Genomic DNA, 19,972 nt, shown 5'->3' with positions numbered 1-19,972 from the left:
TATATCTGTTGTCTCAAACCCAGTCTGACACTAATGACATATGATATCATGAACCTGTGTGACAATTTACACTCTGAATACAAGCAGACAAAAAAACGCAGAGGTTAAGACGGGAAACGGGGGGAGAGCTTGAGAGACAGGAAGTGTAAAAATGACAGGCATAATTGCTTGGGGAAGGGTGAAGGAGCGAAAAGAGTCAGGGAGGAAGTGATGAGAACAGGCTATATACACATCCTCAGAGAGTCTGCGTCAGTGTTAGAAATGCATGAAAATAGAGGCTTTACAGTGAGAAGAAAAACACATCTCAGAATGTAGAACATGAACGAGGTTCACATACAGTCACACAGGAGTGCAAGCAGTCTCCTGCATATGCCAGAGCTACTTAACATGCATCTCACTCCAGGTTTCAAAGAATATTCTGTGGAATTGAAAAAAAAGAAACTTCCCGAGACTGCTGCAAAGCATTTATCGCCAGTGTGTATTGTGGGCTTGTTCATACACCCATGCCTCTCCAAAGTACACACAAGGACACACATGCACGAGGTTCAGGCATCCATATGCACAGCTCCCCGCATTTCCAGCTCTCACAAACACTTTCACGCCTCTGCTCAAATGTGCTTCATCATGGTCGAGCTGTGGTAACACCCCACAGCAGCTGATGAACTTACAATATGATTTAATGTCAAACCTCTCTGAAGATGCACCGAGACTTCACACCTCAGCCCTCACCTTACATCAAACTAGTAAAAGCTCTGAGCTCAAACACACTGGAGCTGGAAATAAAGACAGAACCATTCATTCATGATCACTGCAGATTTTTCAATATTCTACGGGCAAATTACTCCAACCTTACATCTCTATTATGCTGGCCAAACGGAGTAAGAACGATTAACTTTTCTCCTCTGAGGCTCACAGCAGCAGCAGCTACAGTGATTTTAGCTGGGATTGGAAGATAAACCAGTGACTAGGGATGGGTTTATGTGCAATTGTGCATACAAGTATTCAGACCGCACACATGCCTTTAAATTTCAAGTTGCATACTAAAAACTGCAAAGAGGGATGATACATTTCTGAAAACACCAAGTTTTCAGTCTCATGTGCTAATTTACTTCCTCTTAAAAACAAAGATTTGTTTTAAAGAAGCAACACTGTAACCAAGTATTCAGTATTGTAATTGCTCAGATGATAAATTAACAGTTTTCCTTTAGACCTGCAGTCCTTTATGCTAACAGATAGCATAGTTGGGTTGGTCTGGTAGCTGGGTCAGACTAGTCAAAAAAAAAAAAGTTGCCTAGTCTGACGAGTTTCCTATCCTGCTGTGACATTTAGATAGTAGAATCAGAAGTTTCAGTAAATAATACGAAAGCATGGATGCATCCTGACGTACATCAATGGCTGAGGATGCTGCTGGTGTGGAGGCGATTTTCTTGGCACACCTTAGTACCAAACGAACATCGTTTAAACACCACGGCCTACCTGAGCGTTTTAGCCAACCATGTCCAATGATCACTGTGTACTCATCTTCTCATGGCTGCTTCAAGCAGGATAATGCACCATGTCACAAAGATCAAATCATCTCAGACTGGTTTCTTGAACATGACAATGAGTGCACTGGACTCTAATTGCCTCCACAGTTACCAGATTGCAATCCAATAGAGCCACTTTGGGATGCAGTGGAATGGGAAATTCACAGATGTGCAGTCCACACCCTTTTGACGGTATTGTGTCAGCATGGACCAAAAACTCTGAGGAATGTGTCCAGCAGCTTGTTGAATCTTTGCCATGAAAAATTAAGGCGTTCGGAAGGCAAAGGGGGTCCAATCTAGTACCAGCAAGTGACAAAGTGAGATTTTGTTATTTTGTGTTAGTTTTCTTCTTGCTTTTATTTAACAGGCAAGTTTAGTCAGCTTTACTGTTTGGCTTTAGCTTTAATTTACCTTATGATTATAGCATTTCATCATCTTTACATATAAAACCATTTCAGACTCGCTTATATACGGGAAGTTAGGAATGATTAGGACCCCCCAAATGCTATGACTTCATATCCCAGGACCTCCTGGAATTGTACCAATGGATTTGGAATTGGGAGAGTGACTGAATGCAGCCATTCAAAAGAGGCACTCTGAACCTCACAACTGAGCAGTAAAAAAATAATGAGAGCACTGGTGCATATTTTGGTTACTGTGGTCACTTTGTTTGGCCAGATAGGATGTCACATATTATCATAGCATAAAATAAATTCAAGCTCAGGACCACTGCAGACCATAGCCTGCAGGCTTTAAGTCATAAACTCTCACCACACTGGGTGCGCATGTCTATGCAATTTCTCAACATTACATTTTTGTGTGGTGAATGTAGTACAGCTTGCATGTGTGCGATTCGAAGAGATTTTGTGTTGAAGGTCCAAGTGCTCTTTGCAACCAATGTGAGCAAAGACAAGGAATATGTGGAACCAAAAGAAAGAAAATGTGGAGAACAGATGAGCAGACATGACACAGTTGCTTTCTCCTAATTGGTCCAGTCTCTATAGGATAATTACTTTGACAGTTATGGTTCTTTTAAAGCAGACAGTCATCAGAGGAAGAACCTGTAAAATGCACCCTTATTTACATTAATAGCAATCCTAACTGAGATTGTACATGAGTATGTACATTATGTAGTGGTGAATTGTCTTTGGTCTTTGCAGCCAATTCGGTGATATGTCTCAGACAGTCACAGTGAAATGTAAGCTTTGATGGTTAAGTACTTGACCGGTGTAATCTAGTCCTGTTGACCCTCCTCGTCTCCTTGTTAACCCTTGCACTAAATGTATCAGCTACCCTCTGCCTGCCTCTCTACTGAGACAACACTGCACTCTGTGCCTCTGTGCCAACATGACTGCAGAAAGAGCCATGCTTTTTCCTAAAAAGGAATTCTTAAATGCAACTACAGATTAGATTTCTGAGATTTATATTAAGTTAAATGTGCTTTATAAAATGTTCTTCTTGTCTGAATAGCAACCAAACTTTGGCACATGGATACATTTAAGTCCAATGGTTGGATCCACTGGTTCCCATCTATATCGGATATTATAATGTCACCTTGCTCCCTAGCAGCCACCTACCAACGGGCTAAAATCAACAGTTTACTGACGGCTGGACATTCATGATGTCCAGCCTCCGGGAGTGCTGACCACTTCAGGATAGAGAGCAGAGCTCATGATTCATTAACCAGATCTGCTTAGTTTAACAGCTTACTTTATGAGCTCCTTAAATTTCACCATGTTAGATAAAATACCAAACTACAGGCTAAAAATCTGAATGCTCTTACAGACAAACAACAGTTTTACATATATGTGGATACTATTTCCCTGTTAAAAGGAAAAGCGAATAGTGACACATCAACACACACACCGACACACACACACAGAGGACAAATGTGCAGATCTGACAAAAATAGAAATGGAGAGAATGGGAAATGAAATGAGAATATTTTCATCTCCTTCATTAATGTTAATGAAGCTCTGAGTTTGGAGCAGTTCTGACTTCAAAGAGGAACAGAACAGCTCCAGGGTATTCACTGCCATGATGTCACATCCTGCCAGGATTGGGGTGGGTGAGGTACTGTGGGTTTACAGAGAGCAAAGGAGTGCAGAGGAGAGAAGTAGAAGATAAAAGCAAAAGGGAATCACTGATTTGGCTCCTTCTAACCCATGGTTGTTGAACTAAGGTACTGAAGACTGGAGCAAGTCAAATTTCTGATTACCTGAAAATTACTGACTCAGTCCATCACTACTATGGCTGGAAACTGCGACTTTTTCCACAGCTGATGGGCCAGCGTTATGTAAGCAGCCGAGTGACTAATCTAAATATAGAAAAAACCCAAAAATGGCCAAACTAAAAATCTCATTCAGTGCGTCTGCCAGTCTGACAAAGCCAGGAGCTGAGTGATGAATTCATTTGTGTCATTGTGCCAGCTATACAGAGCCTTATGATTCACCATATGTGGAGTATTACTGTGGTATCAGTGTGGTGATCTCTTCACAGTAGGGCTGGGCCGTATCATACCGTTCCAGTAATACAGGTATAATGTTGGGCAATGATAAGAAAATGAAATATCGCGATAGAATATGGGTAAAACGCGCATGCGCAGTGCCTTTGTTTTCATATGCACATGGCGAAAAAAAGCATGGTGGCGACAGAGAATGAGAAGAGCGAAAGCGGATCGTTGAATGGAACGGATGAACCAGAATTGGTTTGTAAAAATGCTGCAACTTCAGTGGTGTGGAGCTGGTTTAGCTTTCGTCTGTCAGATACACAACAAAAGCACTATTTTTGGTAGAGCATGCTAGCGGGCCGTCATTATTACCGTGTGTTTTGGAAAACACGGCACACTTAAAATCAATCCTTTGATTTTTCTGAAAAATCGACAGAGCCTCTTATAATCCCGTGGGGCTTATGTATGAATTCGGGTTGTGTTTACTGACCTCGAAACGATTTTATGTCATACACGGCGCTCGAAAATCTGTCAAATGTTTTAGTATGACTTTGCTAAGCTACAAACCCGCACCGCTTGATGGATTGTCAGAGCATTGCGGCTATCGTTCTAATTCTGTTTACATTATACATGCTTCCCTTAGGCAGTATCATTAGAAGACATAGCATACATTTTCACTGCTATGCTGATGACACCCAGCTCTATCTGTCCATGAAGCCAGATAACACACACCAATTAGTTAAACTGCAGGAATGTCTTAAAGACATAAAGACCTGGATGGCCGCTAACTTTCTGCTTCTTAATTCAGATAAAACTGAGGTTATTGTACTCGGCCCTGAAAAGCTTAGAAATATGGTATCTAACCAGATTCTTACTCTGGATGGCATTACCTTGGCCTCCAGTAACGCTGTGAGGAACCTTGGAGTCATTTTTGACCAGGACATGTCCTTCAACGCACATATTAAACAAATATGTAAGACTGCGTTTCTTCCATTTGCGCAACATCTCTAAAATTAGAAATATCCTGTCTCAGAGTGACGCTGAAAAACTAGTTCATGCATTTATTACTTCCAGGCTGGACACTGTAATTCATTATTATCAGGATGTCCAAAAAACTCGCTGAAAAGCCTTCAGCTAATCCAAAATGCTGCAGCAAGAGTCCTGACAGGGACTAGAAAGAGAGAGCATATTTCTCCTGTTTTGGCTTCCCTTCATTGGCTTCCTGTTAAATCCAGAATTGAATTCAAAATCCTGCTCCTCACATACAAGGTCTTAAATAATCAGGCCCCATCTTATCTCAATGACCTTGTAGTACCATATCACCCTATTAGAGCACTTCGCTCTCGCTCTGCAGGCCTACTTGTTGTTCCTAGAGTATTTAAAAGTAGAATGGGAGGGAGAGCCTTCAGTTTTCAGGCCCCTCTTCTGTGGAACCAGCTTCCAGTTTGGATTCGGGAGACAGACACTATCTCTACTTTTAAGATTAGGCTTAAAACTTTCCTTTTTGCTAAAGCATATAGTTAGGGCTGGACCAGGTGACCCTGAATCCTCCCTTAGTTATGCTGCAATAGACGTAGGCTGCCGGGGGATTCCCATGATGCATTGAGTTTTTCCTTTCCAGTCACCTTTCTCACTCACTATGTATTAACAGACCTCTCTGCATTGAATCATATCTGTTATTAACCTCTGTCTCTCTTCCACAGCATGTCTTTATCCTGTCTTCCTTCTCTCACCCCAACCGGTCGCAGCAGATGGCCGCCCCTCCCTGAGCCTGGTTCTGCCGAGGTTTCTTCCTGTTAAAAGGGAGTTTTTCCTTCCCACTGTCGCCAAAGTGCTTGCTCATAGGGGGTCATATGATTGTTGGGTTTTTCTCTGTATCTATGAAGCGCCTTGAGGCGACTTTTGTTGTGATTTGGCGCTATATAAATAAAATTGAATTGAATTGAATCGTAGGCAGGAGCCTTCGCGGAGTGATACATACTGTGCTTCAACATAATATTACCGTATTGTGTGTGTATAACCTCTTTTTAAGTTTTGTGGATATTATACATGGTTATGCTGAAGATATGACTTTAATGCACATAAAAGTTCTGGTCATGTCCCAGCAGTAAGTGGAGAACTAATTATGTAGTGCCACACCAGGCTCACCAAAGAATAGCAACTACATCACTATCACCAAGTCCAACACAGTGGAGCTGTAGTTCATCATCCCACAGATGCTCGATTGCCTAAACTGCAGAAGAGCTGCAGTTTAGGAGACAACAACGATCACATTCTGGCCATTGTCAGATTCACTCAATCCTTACGTTTGTCCATGTTTCCTCCACTTAACACATCAACTTTGAGAACAAAATGCTCCCTGATACATCCCACCCACTAACAGTTCCCATGATGAAGAGACGATTAGTGTTATTCACTTCACCTATCAATAGTTCATAGTGTTATGGTTGATCAATGTGAGAGATGGAGAGTGGAAGTTTGCAGTGGCTGCAGTTTTTATACAGCTGCTCTTATCGAACATTCCACTTCACTGGTCTGATATAAAATTCAGATTTCCTCATTAATGATACCTTGCTGATATACAATGACTGTTTGTTTACAGTGTTCATTAATTTCCGAGTTACACCAATGAGGTTAATTTCATTAAACTCTCAGTGGTATTTTTTGGCCTGAACAGATGTATAATCATTGAGACTACACTTAGCTACTCAGACTCAATCAGCCTTCAAGAGACAAATTAACAAAAGGGTGCCCCTGACAAACACAAACACACACACTTCTCAGAATAGATTCATTAACATGACTCACAACAGAGGCATTTCTTCATTCTGCCTCCTCCTCTCTCTTTAAACTGACTTGCTCTCTACAGTTTGCCCCATTTGGCTGACAATAAACTGAGGCTCTGCTCTGAAAAGCCAGAGTCAGCCGTTTTCAAGGTGGGGGAGGATGATAAATCCTGTGAAGCTGAAACAAAACTTGCAAGCTGAACCAAAATGAATGTTAGGGAAAGCTTTTCCAAGCTTGGGTGTGGAATCCAGCGGGAGTCCCCGCTGCGAAAATGCACATGAGGAGAAGAATAAAAGACAGAGGTATACTGGGATTGGGAAAGCCATGAAGGTTGTTAAGGCAGAAGTGCAGCTGGCTATAGACAGAAGGAAGGAGTTCAGTGTAAAGGGGCTCTAGGGAGCATCCCAGCCACATCTGCATCCTTCCTTTTCACTCAGCAGCCTGGACTAACTTTTAGCTCACCGTGTTGTTGTTGGGTTTTTTTGTTTTGTTTGTTTTCTTTTTAAACTCGCTTTCTAACTTTCTGTCCCACTAACTCAATCTCTTGCTGCCCTCATCTAAACCCTCTTTCCTCATCCATCTCTCTCCCTCTCCCTCTCATTCTCTTTTCTATTTTATTAGTCAGCCATCGACTACAGTGTGGAGCAGAGAGCTCCTAGCTCATATGGAAGTGATCAGGAGCAGACAGGGAGGGAAGACGGAGGCCCGCAGACAAGAGAAAGATCCTGTTCAACCACTGGGCGCAGTTACAGTACCAGTGTTTAGAGGAAGAGAAAATTAAGAGATTCCAGTGGACTCCAGACTCTCGGGGGTATCTGAATATGTCCAAAAACCTAAATCACCCTAATCTAGACAAGAAGTCAAATAATTTTCAGAATGGATTTGCTCCACATCATATTTGCACCAAAGACTTTTGACATGAAGCTGCAAACAAACAAGAGCAGGAACTGACGATGTTCACACACATTCAGTCCACCTCACTTCTCCTAAACAACTGTGCTTATATCAGACAATAAAGGTGATCCATCAGATGTACTTTGTATTACACCCACCTTTTAAACAGGAAACGCCAAACAGGAGAACGTCAGCTACCTGATATGACGTCATGACATTTTTCTGAAACCATTCAGCATGTTTCATAAATGAGATTCAACCTTGAATCAATACATCAAATTTAATGGCAACATGGAAACCCTTTATCATATCAGTCAGCGTTCAGAGGAAAAACCGAATTCGACTTGTGAAACCTTGTTAATCAATTAGAATAATCAATACCCACAGATTTGATATTTGTAAAGTAAGCATGGGTCCACACACACACACACACACACACACACACACACACACACACACACACACACTATCATAGAGCAATGAGAAAATACCCTCTGCTCTTAAGTGTGAGTCATCCACTCTACTAGATGAGGAAAGAAAGAGATGGATCAGGAGAGGACCACCATGTGGCATGATAGCTGTAAAAACACCTGGTGTGTGACAAAGGAGCCATCACTACTAGTGACTATATATAACCCAGTACAGCCCACAATGATGGTGTGCGTGTGGGGCAGCTAGACTGCACTAGCCCTGCAGCCAGATATGAACAGCCACAGCAACATTCAGAAATTGAGCAAGCAAAGGTCAGCGTCTGGCCAGTAATTTAAGCAGGAATCAATAAAGAGTTACACTCGTCATTTATAGATGTTGTAAATCCTAGAAAGGGTTTATAAACCCACTACTGAAAAACTGACTAAAATGACAGGCTTACTACTAGGGCTGCACGATTTTGCATAAAATGAGAATCACGATTTTTTGGCTTAGAATTGAGATCACGATTCTCTCACGATTTTCTTTTCCAGTATAAATATTTATTGCAATTATTAACTGCACATCAACTTCGTAACAGTTGAAACTGAACATAAAAACAATAAATAAACATAAATAGCAATAACACATCTGAATACTACAAAAAAATGTCCATCACGCCACTCTTGTGTTAATCTATGCACGGCCTGAAGCATGTGTGTGGGAATGTATGTGAATGTTTTACTGTTACATCTTATTAGTATTTTAAGTATTCTATTTTATTTATTGAATTTTATTGTTTTATTTATATTTTGATATTGCTAGGGATGATGCAATGATCGGGGACCATTCTTCATTTCGTTGTTCTCGTGACAATGACAATAAAGTTTCTGATTCTGATTCTGAAAAACAATAAATGTCTCACATTTTGTCGTTGCCGCAAAATGTTGTACTGCTTGAAATTCCGTCTCCACCATTGCTCGACACTGCGTGTATAGAGCAGGTAGTGCAACAACAGAAAAATAGTTGCGGGACGGCACTGTGTAGCGTTTGTCTAGGGTGTTGATCATTTTCCTAAATCCCTCGTTTTGCACAGTGTTGATGGGAGCCATATCTTTGGTCAGGTGATAAGTGATAGCCTCCGTAATTTCTTTGTGCCTGCGGGAGTTCGACGTTCATAGGGAAGCGCTGTATAAGGTTCCCGTTATTGATGTTTGGGTGGTTGACCGGGACGGATTTTCTCCTGTCACTTTCTCGTCATCCCTGACGTGCTCTCCATTGTTTTTTCCCTGCTAATTTTAGCATCACACGGCACAGCTTCTGTATCACGTGGCATAAGGCTCCGCCCTTGTCATTTGTTGAGCAGAAAGAGTGAGCGCTTGTTTTCATGCACATTACGTCCCGGATCAAAATGCGGTACAATCGTCGTCGTCGGGTTTTTTTGTTGTTGTTTGTTTGTTTTTGTTTTTTGTTTTTTTAAATCGTTGTCATTTGGAAATGAGATCGCACATAAGTATGAATCGAGATCGCGATTTTCTAACGATTAATCGTGCAGCCCTACTTACTACTCTAAATTAGCAATGAGAAACTGGAGAAAAAGCTCCTCAAGGAACAGCAAGACTGAAAAATACCCCAGGAAGGCAACATAACCCTTATTTTTAAATATCTACAAATGAGCCAGAGCTTTAAAATCCCATGGTTAATGCAAGGTGGTTTTGGGCCACGAGAATATCTCCATAGTTCTAGTAGCCGTTACAAGCGCCAGCCCCTTTCTGGGAATAAACTGCAGCATCTGAGTACTATTGTAGTTCTTACAACTCCATTTTTAGCTGTCTTGGTATAATGGTAAATGGACTGCAACATATAAAGTGCTTTCTGCTACTCCTTTTCTATTTTGAGTATGTCTCAGTCATCTAATCAAACAGTGCTTTTATCTATGCCTAAGTGCTTTTTAACATTTGCAGACACACACATTGATGCAGGGTTCAGCATCTTGTACAAACTTTTCCAGCAGTTTCAACTCGTAACAATTCACCTAAACATGCTCAAAGAAGACTCGAAAAGGTTGAGCTACACTTTGTTTTAAGTAGTTTAAGATGTCCAACTAGGCTAAATAACAAAACATGTCAGTAATCCAACTCCAACATCCAAATTTATTTCTAGCCAACACAGTTTAAAGTCACAAGACCTATCAGATGTTCCACACCGCACTGGCTGCCAGAACCAGGCCTACGCATTTTATCTCATGGTCATTACACAGCTAATCACAGAAAATGTTGTTACCGTTAATGACTGTTAAAACAAACTTCTTTTATTCCATTTTAAAGCTATGTTACAATACAACTAGTGTCGTCACTCCCTTGATTATTTCCAAGTCACCTAAAGATGTAAAACATTATCATCTGCTAATTACCTGAACCCCTGACTGGACTATTCAAGTTCCAGTCTTATTTAATGAGTTCTAAGGCCAGGTCCACTGAATCCTTTTGGATTCAATTAGGCTTTGTGTAAGTCACTCACAGAAACCATTAGCTGACTGAAGAGCGTGATCCTCAGAGGCTTCGGCCACAGGTGGCACCAATCCTCATCCCACCACACAAACACGGACATCTTTTATTAGTGGCTCATCCTTTTCAGTGTCATCCCCTCAACAAGCCCATTTTGACCTTTCCTTAAATTAAACCGCACACTTTTTCAAATGGGCTACATTACAGTCAAAGAACAACGCTCAGACACATTTGGCTGACCTATTAGTAAGGACACAGCAAATAGACAGACAGAAATTTTACACTTGGCAGAAAACAGGCTGTTTCAAGTATGCACTATTGAACATAACCCAATCCAGATATCGAGTTCTCCAAGGTGTTTGTTCAAGTTGCTGTATATCACTTATATCTAGTGGTTTTTACAGGTAGTTTAGGGTTCAGACTGCGGCCTAACTGGGTGCCTGGCACATTTTACAAGGGTCCAATCACAGTTCTATTCACACATGGACAGGGGACACATTGATGGCAGAGCAAGTCTGCACTGAACTCAGCTTTCACTCCTCTTAAACCACTGAAATAAACAACTGCAGCCTTCAGGTGCAAAACTGCAAAGGTCTGGTTCAGCAACAGTCACATCACAATTCTGGTTTAATGTCCACAAAGTTCATAAAATACCTCCTTCTGTTTCTTTGCCAAATACTCCCACAGGACTGGTTTAAAAGCCACAGAGCACCCTTTGTTTAGGCGAAGCTGGACATAAGGCAGTTATGCACTATGCCTTGGAAACTTTGAAAGACTGTCAGAAAGTCTGAAGATCTAATGCTCAAGACAACTTGAAAACATACAAGAAAGTCTGACTCCTTTGAAGTGACAAAGCAAACAAAACCAAGTATAATCTGTCTAATTCAGAGTTAGGGTCAAACTCAATCCCAGCAGATTATCCGATCTCACTGCCAATTAAGACTTAGTGCCTCATATGATCCCTTTCCAGAAAACCTATTAGCAAATCTCAGCAGGTTCCAAAATTACAAAGCAACTCTGCAGGTCACCTCCACACAGGCTCCTGCTGTTCATGCATATTCTGCATGTACTTGGAAATCCCAGAACAGAGTCATAGTTCAGAGTGTAAAATATTTCAAATGTAATAATCTTATTTTTTGCAAAATTATCCAGACTAAAAGATCACTATTAATTTCTTAATAACATGGCATGTGAATGGAGAAGATGCTCATGAGGACCATGAAATAACACAGAAACTTAAAGAAATTCAGCATCTGCAGTAATCATGCTAAGCTCTCTAAACAGGCTTAGTTTTAACATTAACATACAGAGCCAGGTTTCAATCAGCTCTCCTCCCAATCACCTACTCACAAGCTCACTATGGCTGGTCAAAATGACCTTTGTTCTGACTTGAAGGCTTGTAAAGTAAAAGGTCAACTATAGGTTATTATCCCAGCCCTGTTTGTTGAGTTATATGGTCCATATCTGGATCCCTTGGTCCATTAGGCAATTTGAGTACATTCGGTTTAATTCCTTCATTTTGTTTCCCCAACTTTAAAATAAATAAATCTTCATTTCATTCCATGAAAACATACAAAAAAAATCCAAGTGAACATAACATTCGTGCTACTGAGCCAAACTCAAATGTTGTCTGACATTTTAGCAAACAATCATCAATAAATAAACAGAGTCTTCATGTTTAACATCACATTGCAACTGCTAAATCACCAATGTAGCTACTTGGATCCAACCAAGCCCTTGGGGAAGAAGGCACACAGGCATGAGAACAGAAAATCCTTCAGTCAACTCAGAGTTGACTCGAACACACTCCGACAAACTGAGATTCGAAAACAAACTGCCCAAAATAACAAAACCAGACCTTCTGCATGTGGATTTAAACAGCTGGTTTTAAAAAAAGAAGGGCATCAGACTTTACACAGGTCGCCATTATTCACCAATTCAGGGTTTAAAACTCTATGCATCACATTTATTGTGAATGCAGCAAAAACAAATGATCACAATTATTTAGGGGGACAAGCACGTACAACACTAGCATCCATTAGTACAATACATCCACAATGAAGCTAATACTAATCAATTATCTTCTCTTGATAGTTACAGAAAACCAGAACCGTAGCTTTATGCTCTACATGACATGTAAATTAAAGTCCTTGTCATGCCTTCAGTCTGTGCCAACCATTTCTTAAAACTTTAAAGAAGTCTGCACAAAGGATCAATTCCTGAACAGTTTCAGTTTCTGTTTGTGGAAGCGAAGGGCCCAAAATAACAGACGGCTAGCTTAAACAGATGGTGGCTTATGGATGAAGTGAGAGGCTGCAAGGGCCATTGTAAGTTAAAAATGATTCGGTGTACTGTGAATCATGCAAAGAGAGTAGAGTCAGAAATATATAGAGTTGGAAATGAGCACTACTGCCCCCCTTTACCTACACCTAGTTTTCCAACAGACATAAATCTGGGTTAAAAGTTTCATTTGATCATTTGTAATCATGCTGAAGTGTTCAGTATGTCAGATTTTGGTTCATGATCCTAATTCTGAAATTGACTAGATAACTTGATAAGAGCACACCAAATCAACAACAATTGTCACTGGTGAAGCATGAGGCATTCTCTTCCCATCGATCAAAAGTGAGCAGCAGTTTCCGTTTAAGGTTCCTATAGAAAGAGCACAAAAGCAGCAGGACTAAGTCTGTGACAACAGATACGTACCGGTGGAGTTCCATTTTGGAGGCCAGTACACATCTCTGACTGAGGATGAAGCTGGAGGCTTTGGACTGTGGACCAGAAGACTGGATCTGCATAGCTGCCCACAGCCTTCCTGCTTAAGTAACTCAGCCAGCCCCAAGCGTGACTTCTCCCCTACCAGCCCTTTCCGGCTCTTGTTGCAGTTGCTTCAATTTTGCCAAAGTAATATCCCTGCTACCAAACAGCTCTCTTCATCATGCAAAGCAGGGTGCCAGCCACCCCCCTCCCCCTTCTCTTTAAAGCCCCCTTCTCAGGGTGATTCTTTCCTTATGCGTACATGCGACGACAGCAAGTCAGCCAGCAAGTCTGCAAGCGAGGGAACCGTCTAAACAGTCAGCCAGCTGTGTTTTTCCCATGGCAGCGGCACCAGCCAGCAAATACGCGCACGCTTCGGTCTTGGCTTTTCGCCGCCGTGGCGACAGCAGAGGTATCCAGGCAACAGGCTCCTGCACAGCCCACTCCTGCGCTCCTGTGGAAGACGCTGCTGTGGAGAAATCCACACGGCGGGATCCAGCAGTTCACAGCGGCTCAACTCAGGAGGTTGCAAGCGGGGGCTGGGGCATGAAGGGAGGTATCCTTTACATCTGTCGCTCTCCTTCCCCTCGCCGCTTCTGCTACATCTCTCTCATACCTTTTGTCTCTCACTTGATCACCCCTTCTTTCATCTACCCCTCCCCTCCCTCTCTACTTTATCGCTGTGACCATCCACACACTCCCTCTCTCACCATATACCCACCCACCCAACTCTGCTCTGTCACTCTCCTAAATAAATAGACTAAAGGGAGTGAGCAGCCAGATGTAGTGATGTATGGCGGAAGTGGAATAAGGATAGTCGAATATTTCCATCTCTGTTGTCACAGGAGGCAAACATTCGCAGCGACCACGCAAAGTTCTTCATTTCTTTATTCAGTGTCCTGGCCTGCTTCGGCACAGCTAAAATCCTTTCTTTCACTTTCAGCTATCATCAGCTGGCATTGTGCCGAACAATGTAACATCAACACACATACGTTATGAATCTACCTAACAAGTCAAAATGACCCGCATTGGCGCTCCTAATCAAACATAATATTGGATGGAACATGCGACAGCTTTCTATAAAGGCTCATGTGAAGTAGAATCTGTATATACTGGGGGGGGGGGGAATTTTCAGCCGACATTTGGGCTTTCCTGCTGTGCTGCGATTCGCTGTTCTGCAGCCTGTACCAGGTTGTATTGGTTGCTATGCCAACTTTTATGTTAAATTGGGAATTTGGGAGTCTTTTTTTTTTTTTTCCCCCTGTTTTGTTACGAGTATTAAAAGGAGTAGTAGAGCAGATTCACAGCACGCAACCTCCTGCCAGAAAAGCCCCAGCTTTGAACTAGGAATCATTTTGCAGTGAAGTGACAGTACTAACCATCGGACAAACATGCCAACCAAATTAACTTATCAAGTAGTTTACAGCTGGAAACTGAACCTTTCACCACCTTCAGTGTCCAATCAATTTGGGGCATTTATGTCTAGAATTGAGTTTCATAAATTTGCAGGGCCGATTTCATGCTCATTTAGAGATAGATATGTGCCTTTCATCACACATATCTTTATTGGAAAAATTCTTTATTTTCCTTAGGAACAGACTGTAAATGAATATAAACAAGAAAAACAACCTCTGCCTTTTTTCCATTTTAAACAAATGTATCAATGTATTTCTACTATACATGATTGACAGTGCCTTTTCCAGTCCTGAAGATGTGTCTTCCTGTGCAGCTGTCGTGATAAATGATCGACTTGAACACATTTTCCTTTTTTTCAGGGTTAAAATTAGAGTCGTGCTTCACCCTGAAGGCTACAAACTAATTCAAAAGTGGATGTAAATACTACAAGAGCTGAAAATAAAGGACTTTTTTAAAATTATTTCCCATTGGACAGCTGGCTTGACAGGCACTAAATCAGCCTCAATAAAGCAGCGAATTTCTATCAGCGCAGAAGGGCTGACATGTGCTTTCAGGGCAGGACACAGAATGTATAAAAAATACACTGAGACAGACACACAAACACAAAATACACAGGGTTCCAAGGGCAGACTGTACTCTTGGAGGTCGGAACAACAAGAGCTGGAGGAGATGCATATATGCGCTTTGGTTCAGCACATGAAATCAGACACTGAGGCAACACTGAAAAACTGAGCACTTCAACACAACACAGGCATACAAACATACGCTGTCATTGTCTCATTTATAAAGTCCGATATACAGCTTTAGATTAAAAAATAAATAAATATGAAGATGTATATAATTACGTTAAAATTCCGGTTCGTCCATAAAGTACAGCTGCCAGTGTAAGACAGAACTATTAAAGAGAGAGGTAGCATGTGCCCTGGAAAACGGGACTTGACGAATGAAAGGTCTATGCAGAGAGCAGTTTGTCACACTCCACTTAAGCACTGAGTCAAAAGCTGCCGAAACCACGCTCACACATCACAAGCTATTACAATCCATTTGGGAGGGGTGAGGAGGAGGAAGAGGACAGTGTGAGGCACCTGTAATAAGCTATCAGTTATTTCTATCTGAACACCCGTTACAAATGACTTTGGCTGATCACTACAGCCAGTAGTGACTTTGAAAACATCCAGGGTTGTAATTTGGCAATTAACAACACCCTCAGAATTACAAAAGAGGCCAGGTTATTTTGTTCAGAAACACTCCAAACTGTGTGTTTACAAAAACTTCCAGAGAACAGAAAACAGCAGCAAAACCCAGCACTGAACAGCGTAGGCAACAACAACAGATACGCCTTTAAACAACAGTCATATCAGCATAAAGGAGGAGGAGGGGTGGAGGTGGGTTGCCAAGAGGCTTATAGATGTGCAGCAAGTGTGGAAACCTTGTTTAGGGCACCTGTTCTGGTCATTTCCATCGCCGCAGTTTTATATTTCGACTCCAGTTAATTAGCTTTGAATGACTGGCAGTTCAGCTTTTTCCCATGTATTTATCTTAAACTGCGTCTTGGTGCAGTACCTCTGCCTTTACATTACCCGATTATGATTCACTGTTTCACAAATTGAAAGATTAAACAGCAGGTGGGTGGGACTGCTGTTCTCAAAGCTGTGGCTGCATGCCTGAGATGACCATAGTAGGGATATCCCTCTCTATAATATCACAGCCAGAAGTAGAGAAGACATAAATAAATTTTAAAAAAAAACAAAAAAAAAAAAACAACAACTCTGAAGCCTGAGCTTTTGGCTCACATGGATAACCTGTATACATGCTGAAACTTCAGCCAACTTAATATGAGCATCCACCATGCCAACAATGGACAAAAAATATGGAAAAGCATAATGTGCCTTTTAAGACTTTATTTGTATAGAACCTTTAGTAATACTGGGATCCAGGGAAACGGGAAAAGGTGAAAAGAGGAGCAGTGTAAGCTCTGAAAAATAAAGAAATGCTGCAAATAGCTCTACTAATAGAAAGAGAGAAGGAGAAGAAAGAGATGAAGTGAGCAGCACATCTCGTCTCCCCCGAGGCCTGATGCCATTTCAGGTTGTGTCACCGCAGGAGGCTGCCGAGTACAGGTGGCTCAAATGCCACAGACAAACATACACACAGCTCATAAACCGCAAGCTACGTCCCACACAGTTATTTCAAAAGCTAAATAAAACTGCGACGTGCACACATTGTACTGTATACACTGAAAAGAACAATGCTAACAGATTGTATACCACAAAACTCCCAAACTATAGCTACACCACAACGGCTTCCACAGTGTCAGTTTCACAAAGTCTTACATTTAATACAAGAAGAGTGAGTAATGAAGACAAATATTTAGCAGTCATCAACAGAGCCCAGCTGATGCAGGATTTCTAAGGCTGATAGAGATACCAGTATTTGGAGATGTCAAAATACCGGTTATACCAGCTGATGTAACCAGGCACACAACACAAAGAGATTTGCCCAACATTTGTTAGCTGTAGTTCGTCTGGGATAATATGAGATTTTCAATGTTTAAAAATAAACTTGTGTTACTGATACAACAAGTCGTGGATTACTCATTTACTGCTCTGATCAGCTGGTTGTTGTAGCGATGTTTGAAATACCACCGAATGCCCTCTAGTGGATAAACTATTCAACATTAACTACGACAAAATCGTTGAACTGCTTTTGCCCAGTCTCATTTTCCTTTTTAAATTTTCTGTCATAAGCATTTTTCATAAGCAGGGTGTTTTTTATGACTGTGCGGGTTTGTTCCTGGAGAGCTTAAATTACAATGCATCAATTATACATGTGTGAAAGGCAACGTAATTCATGCACAAGTAGTATAACCAGAATGACTACTAAGCTGTCTATGTCCACAACAGAGTACAAGTCAAGTTTCAGTCACACCAGCTTTACACATTGTAGAGACACCTGTGAGTCGAGGCACAGGTCACAGTGACACATTTTAACAGAGCAGCTAGTGTTTCCTCAGAGCAGAGTAACGATGAGTCAGGGGTGGATAAATGGCAGTAGAAAATGAAATTAAGAATTAAGACCTCTATTGTTTGCAAATGTCCAGTATTAAATCCCCCAAAGCTGCATGATTTACCTTGGCTTTTACAAAGAAATAGAACAAAAAAAAAAAAAAAAAAAGTATAAAATCAGTCAAATCACAGAATTAGATGGTACTTTTACTTATTTCTAATCATTAGCTATACTCTGGAGAGAAGTCCTCCTCCCTTTGATGTTAGAAATTAATATTTAGAGGTTGTGACATGATCCAGCAATGATTCCAGAAAATGTATTTGTTGAAAGTAACATGAGTTAAAGTAACATGTTAAAGTAACATGTTAAAGTAAGTTAAAGTTAAACAAGTTAAAAAGTTAAACAAGTTAAAGTAACATGAGTTAAGCCCATCTTCAATATGGACAAATAAAGCAGGGTTTTCATCAAATATAAGTATTTACTTTCTACTTCTAATTTAAATGAATCCAATCTGGAGATTACATGATCAAAAGTACAGTATCAATCGTAGCAGTTCTCCTGCTGGTGCTGAAACAGCCCTCCTCTCTAGTTACACTCAACAAACAGCCTCCTCTTCCTAATGTGGGTGTGTGTCCGTGTGTTACTGAGGGACGAGGATGACATCATCAGGCTGGTCAGCAGTACTTTTTGCCTCAGCAGGCAAGAGAGGGGGGAAAAAAACTATAGCTGACTAAGAGGAGAGGAGCATGAGGAAGAAAGGGAGCTTTAATTGTTTTTGTGTATGTATATATCTATCTCTCCAGTTATACTGCAATAGGTATAGGCTGATGGGGGATTCCCATGATGCACTAAGTGTTTCTTCTTTGCTCACTATGTATTAATAGACCTCTTAATAACATACTTGTTATTAATCTCTGGCTCTCTTCCACAGGATGTCTTTTGTCCCATCTTCCTTTTCTCTCCCCAATCGGTTGCTGCAGATGCCTGCCCCTCACCGATCCTGGTTCTGCTAGAGGTTTTTTTCCTGTTAAAAGGGAGTTTTTCCTTCCCACTGTCGCCAAAGGGGTGTCATATGATTGTTGGGTTTTTCTCTGTATGTATTATTGTAGGGTCCTTACAAGATAAAGCACCTTGAGGCGACCGTTGTTGGGATTTGGTGCTGTATAAATAAAATTGAATTGAATTTTCTGAAACTGTCATATGTAGGAGTATTATAGGAGTATTGGAGAGATTTCGTTCATAGCAGACTGCCATGTTCAAAATAGTTCAATTGGTGACTAAAGCTCCTAGAAGAAGTCAGTTTTGGGATTACCGAGAGATCAAGGCAGGACATTTGAGACTGAAAATTTTGGACAGTAAAGCTTCAAATTAACCATAACACAATATTTTATGGATCATTCTACAGCCCCAGTCTCCCATTTCACATCAGGAATTTTCTTATGAAGTCATGAACACTTGCTTTAACTTAATGGAGTCACACCTAAACTCCAAATGCTTTTAGTGAGGTATGACTGGCCTTCTGAGCCCAATACCTACATTTGTATGATTCGCTGTATGTGTAGTCTGAATGGGACTTGTTATAGTGCACAGGACAAGGCTTACAGTGAGTTGTATGTGAAGCTGAACACTAAGGAAGGAGAAAAGGATTTGGAGTAAGGGGATAGGGAGAGAGATCGAGCTGGAAAGGATGTACAGCAGATTAAGGTTAGTGATGGAGATGTACTAACAAGTGAAGACAGTGTGCTGAGAAGCACATAAGAAAAGGAATGTCAGTAAAAAAAAGAAAAAAGAAAAGTGGTGATGAGGATGATGAGTGGAAGCAGGTGGTACAGACAACATACCTGTGGAGGTACAGAGGTGTGTATGAGAGAGGGCAATAGATTGTTTAACACAATCTTGTAGAGTGGGAAGATGCATGGCCTTCTCTATAGTGTGTTGTATCAGAAGTGCTGTAGTAATTACAGATGGATAAAAGTGATTCACTACACAATGAAAGGGAGTAAAGAGAGGAACTGTGGATGAGTCAGAAGTGGCAGCAAACTATGTGCAGGTGGTGCAGGGCATGTATGATGACAGAAGACGATGTCTACAGCAGGAGTGACAGATGGTTTCAAGGTGGGGGGGGTGAGATTACATCAGGAATCAACAGCTTCTTACAATGGTGATGGACAGCAAAACAGATAAAGTCAGACAGGAGTCTACATGGAATATTATGTTCATGA

At 41.1% G+C, this 19,972-nt stretch overlaps 1 protein-coding gene across 7 annotated transcripts in view; it reads right to left on the bottom strand.

The window, feature by feature from the left end:
* enah (ENAH actin regulator) overlaps window positions 1-19,972 on the bottom strand; it is a 150,293-nt gene that overhangs the window by 76,792 nt on the left and 53,529 nt on the right. Inside the window, exon 1 of one of the 7 annotated variants that reach the window (XM_042223161.1) lies at window positions 13,278-18,853. The exons of 2 other annotated variants lie outside the window; for them this stretch is intronic. In XM_042223161.1, coding sequence (XP_042079095.1) covers window positions 13,278-13,369 — 92 coding nt within the window. In that variant the 5' untranslated portion in view covers window positions 13,370-18,853. Of the gene's footprint in view, window positions 1-13,277; window positions 18,854-19,972 lie in introns of those variants that run through there. 4 more of the 7 variants (XM_042223162.1, XM_014336421.2, XM_005931083.3 and 1 more) reach the window with 4 other exon arrangements.

The sequence above is a fragment of the Haplochromis burtoni genome, unplaced genomic scaffold, assembly GCF_018398535.1.
Source record: "Haplochromis burtoni strain Fernald_Lab_line unplaced genomic scaffold, NCSU_Asbu1 Contig_103, whole genome shotgun sequence".
NCBI lineage: Eukaryota > Metazoa > Chordata > Actinopteri > Cichliformes > Cichlidae > Haplochromis > Haplochromis burtoni.
This window is presented reverse-complemented; position numbering and strand designations above follow the sequence as displayed.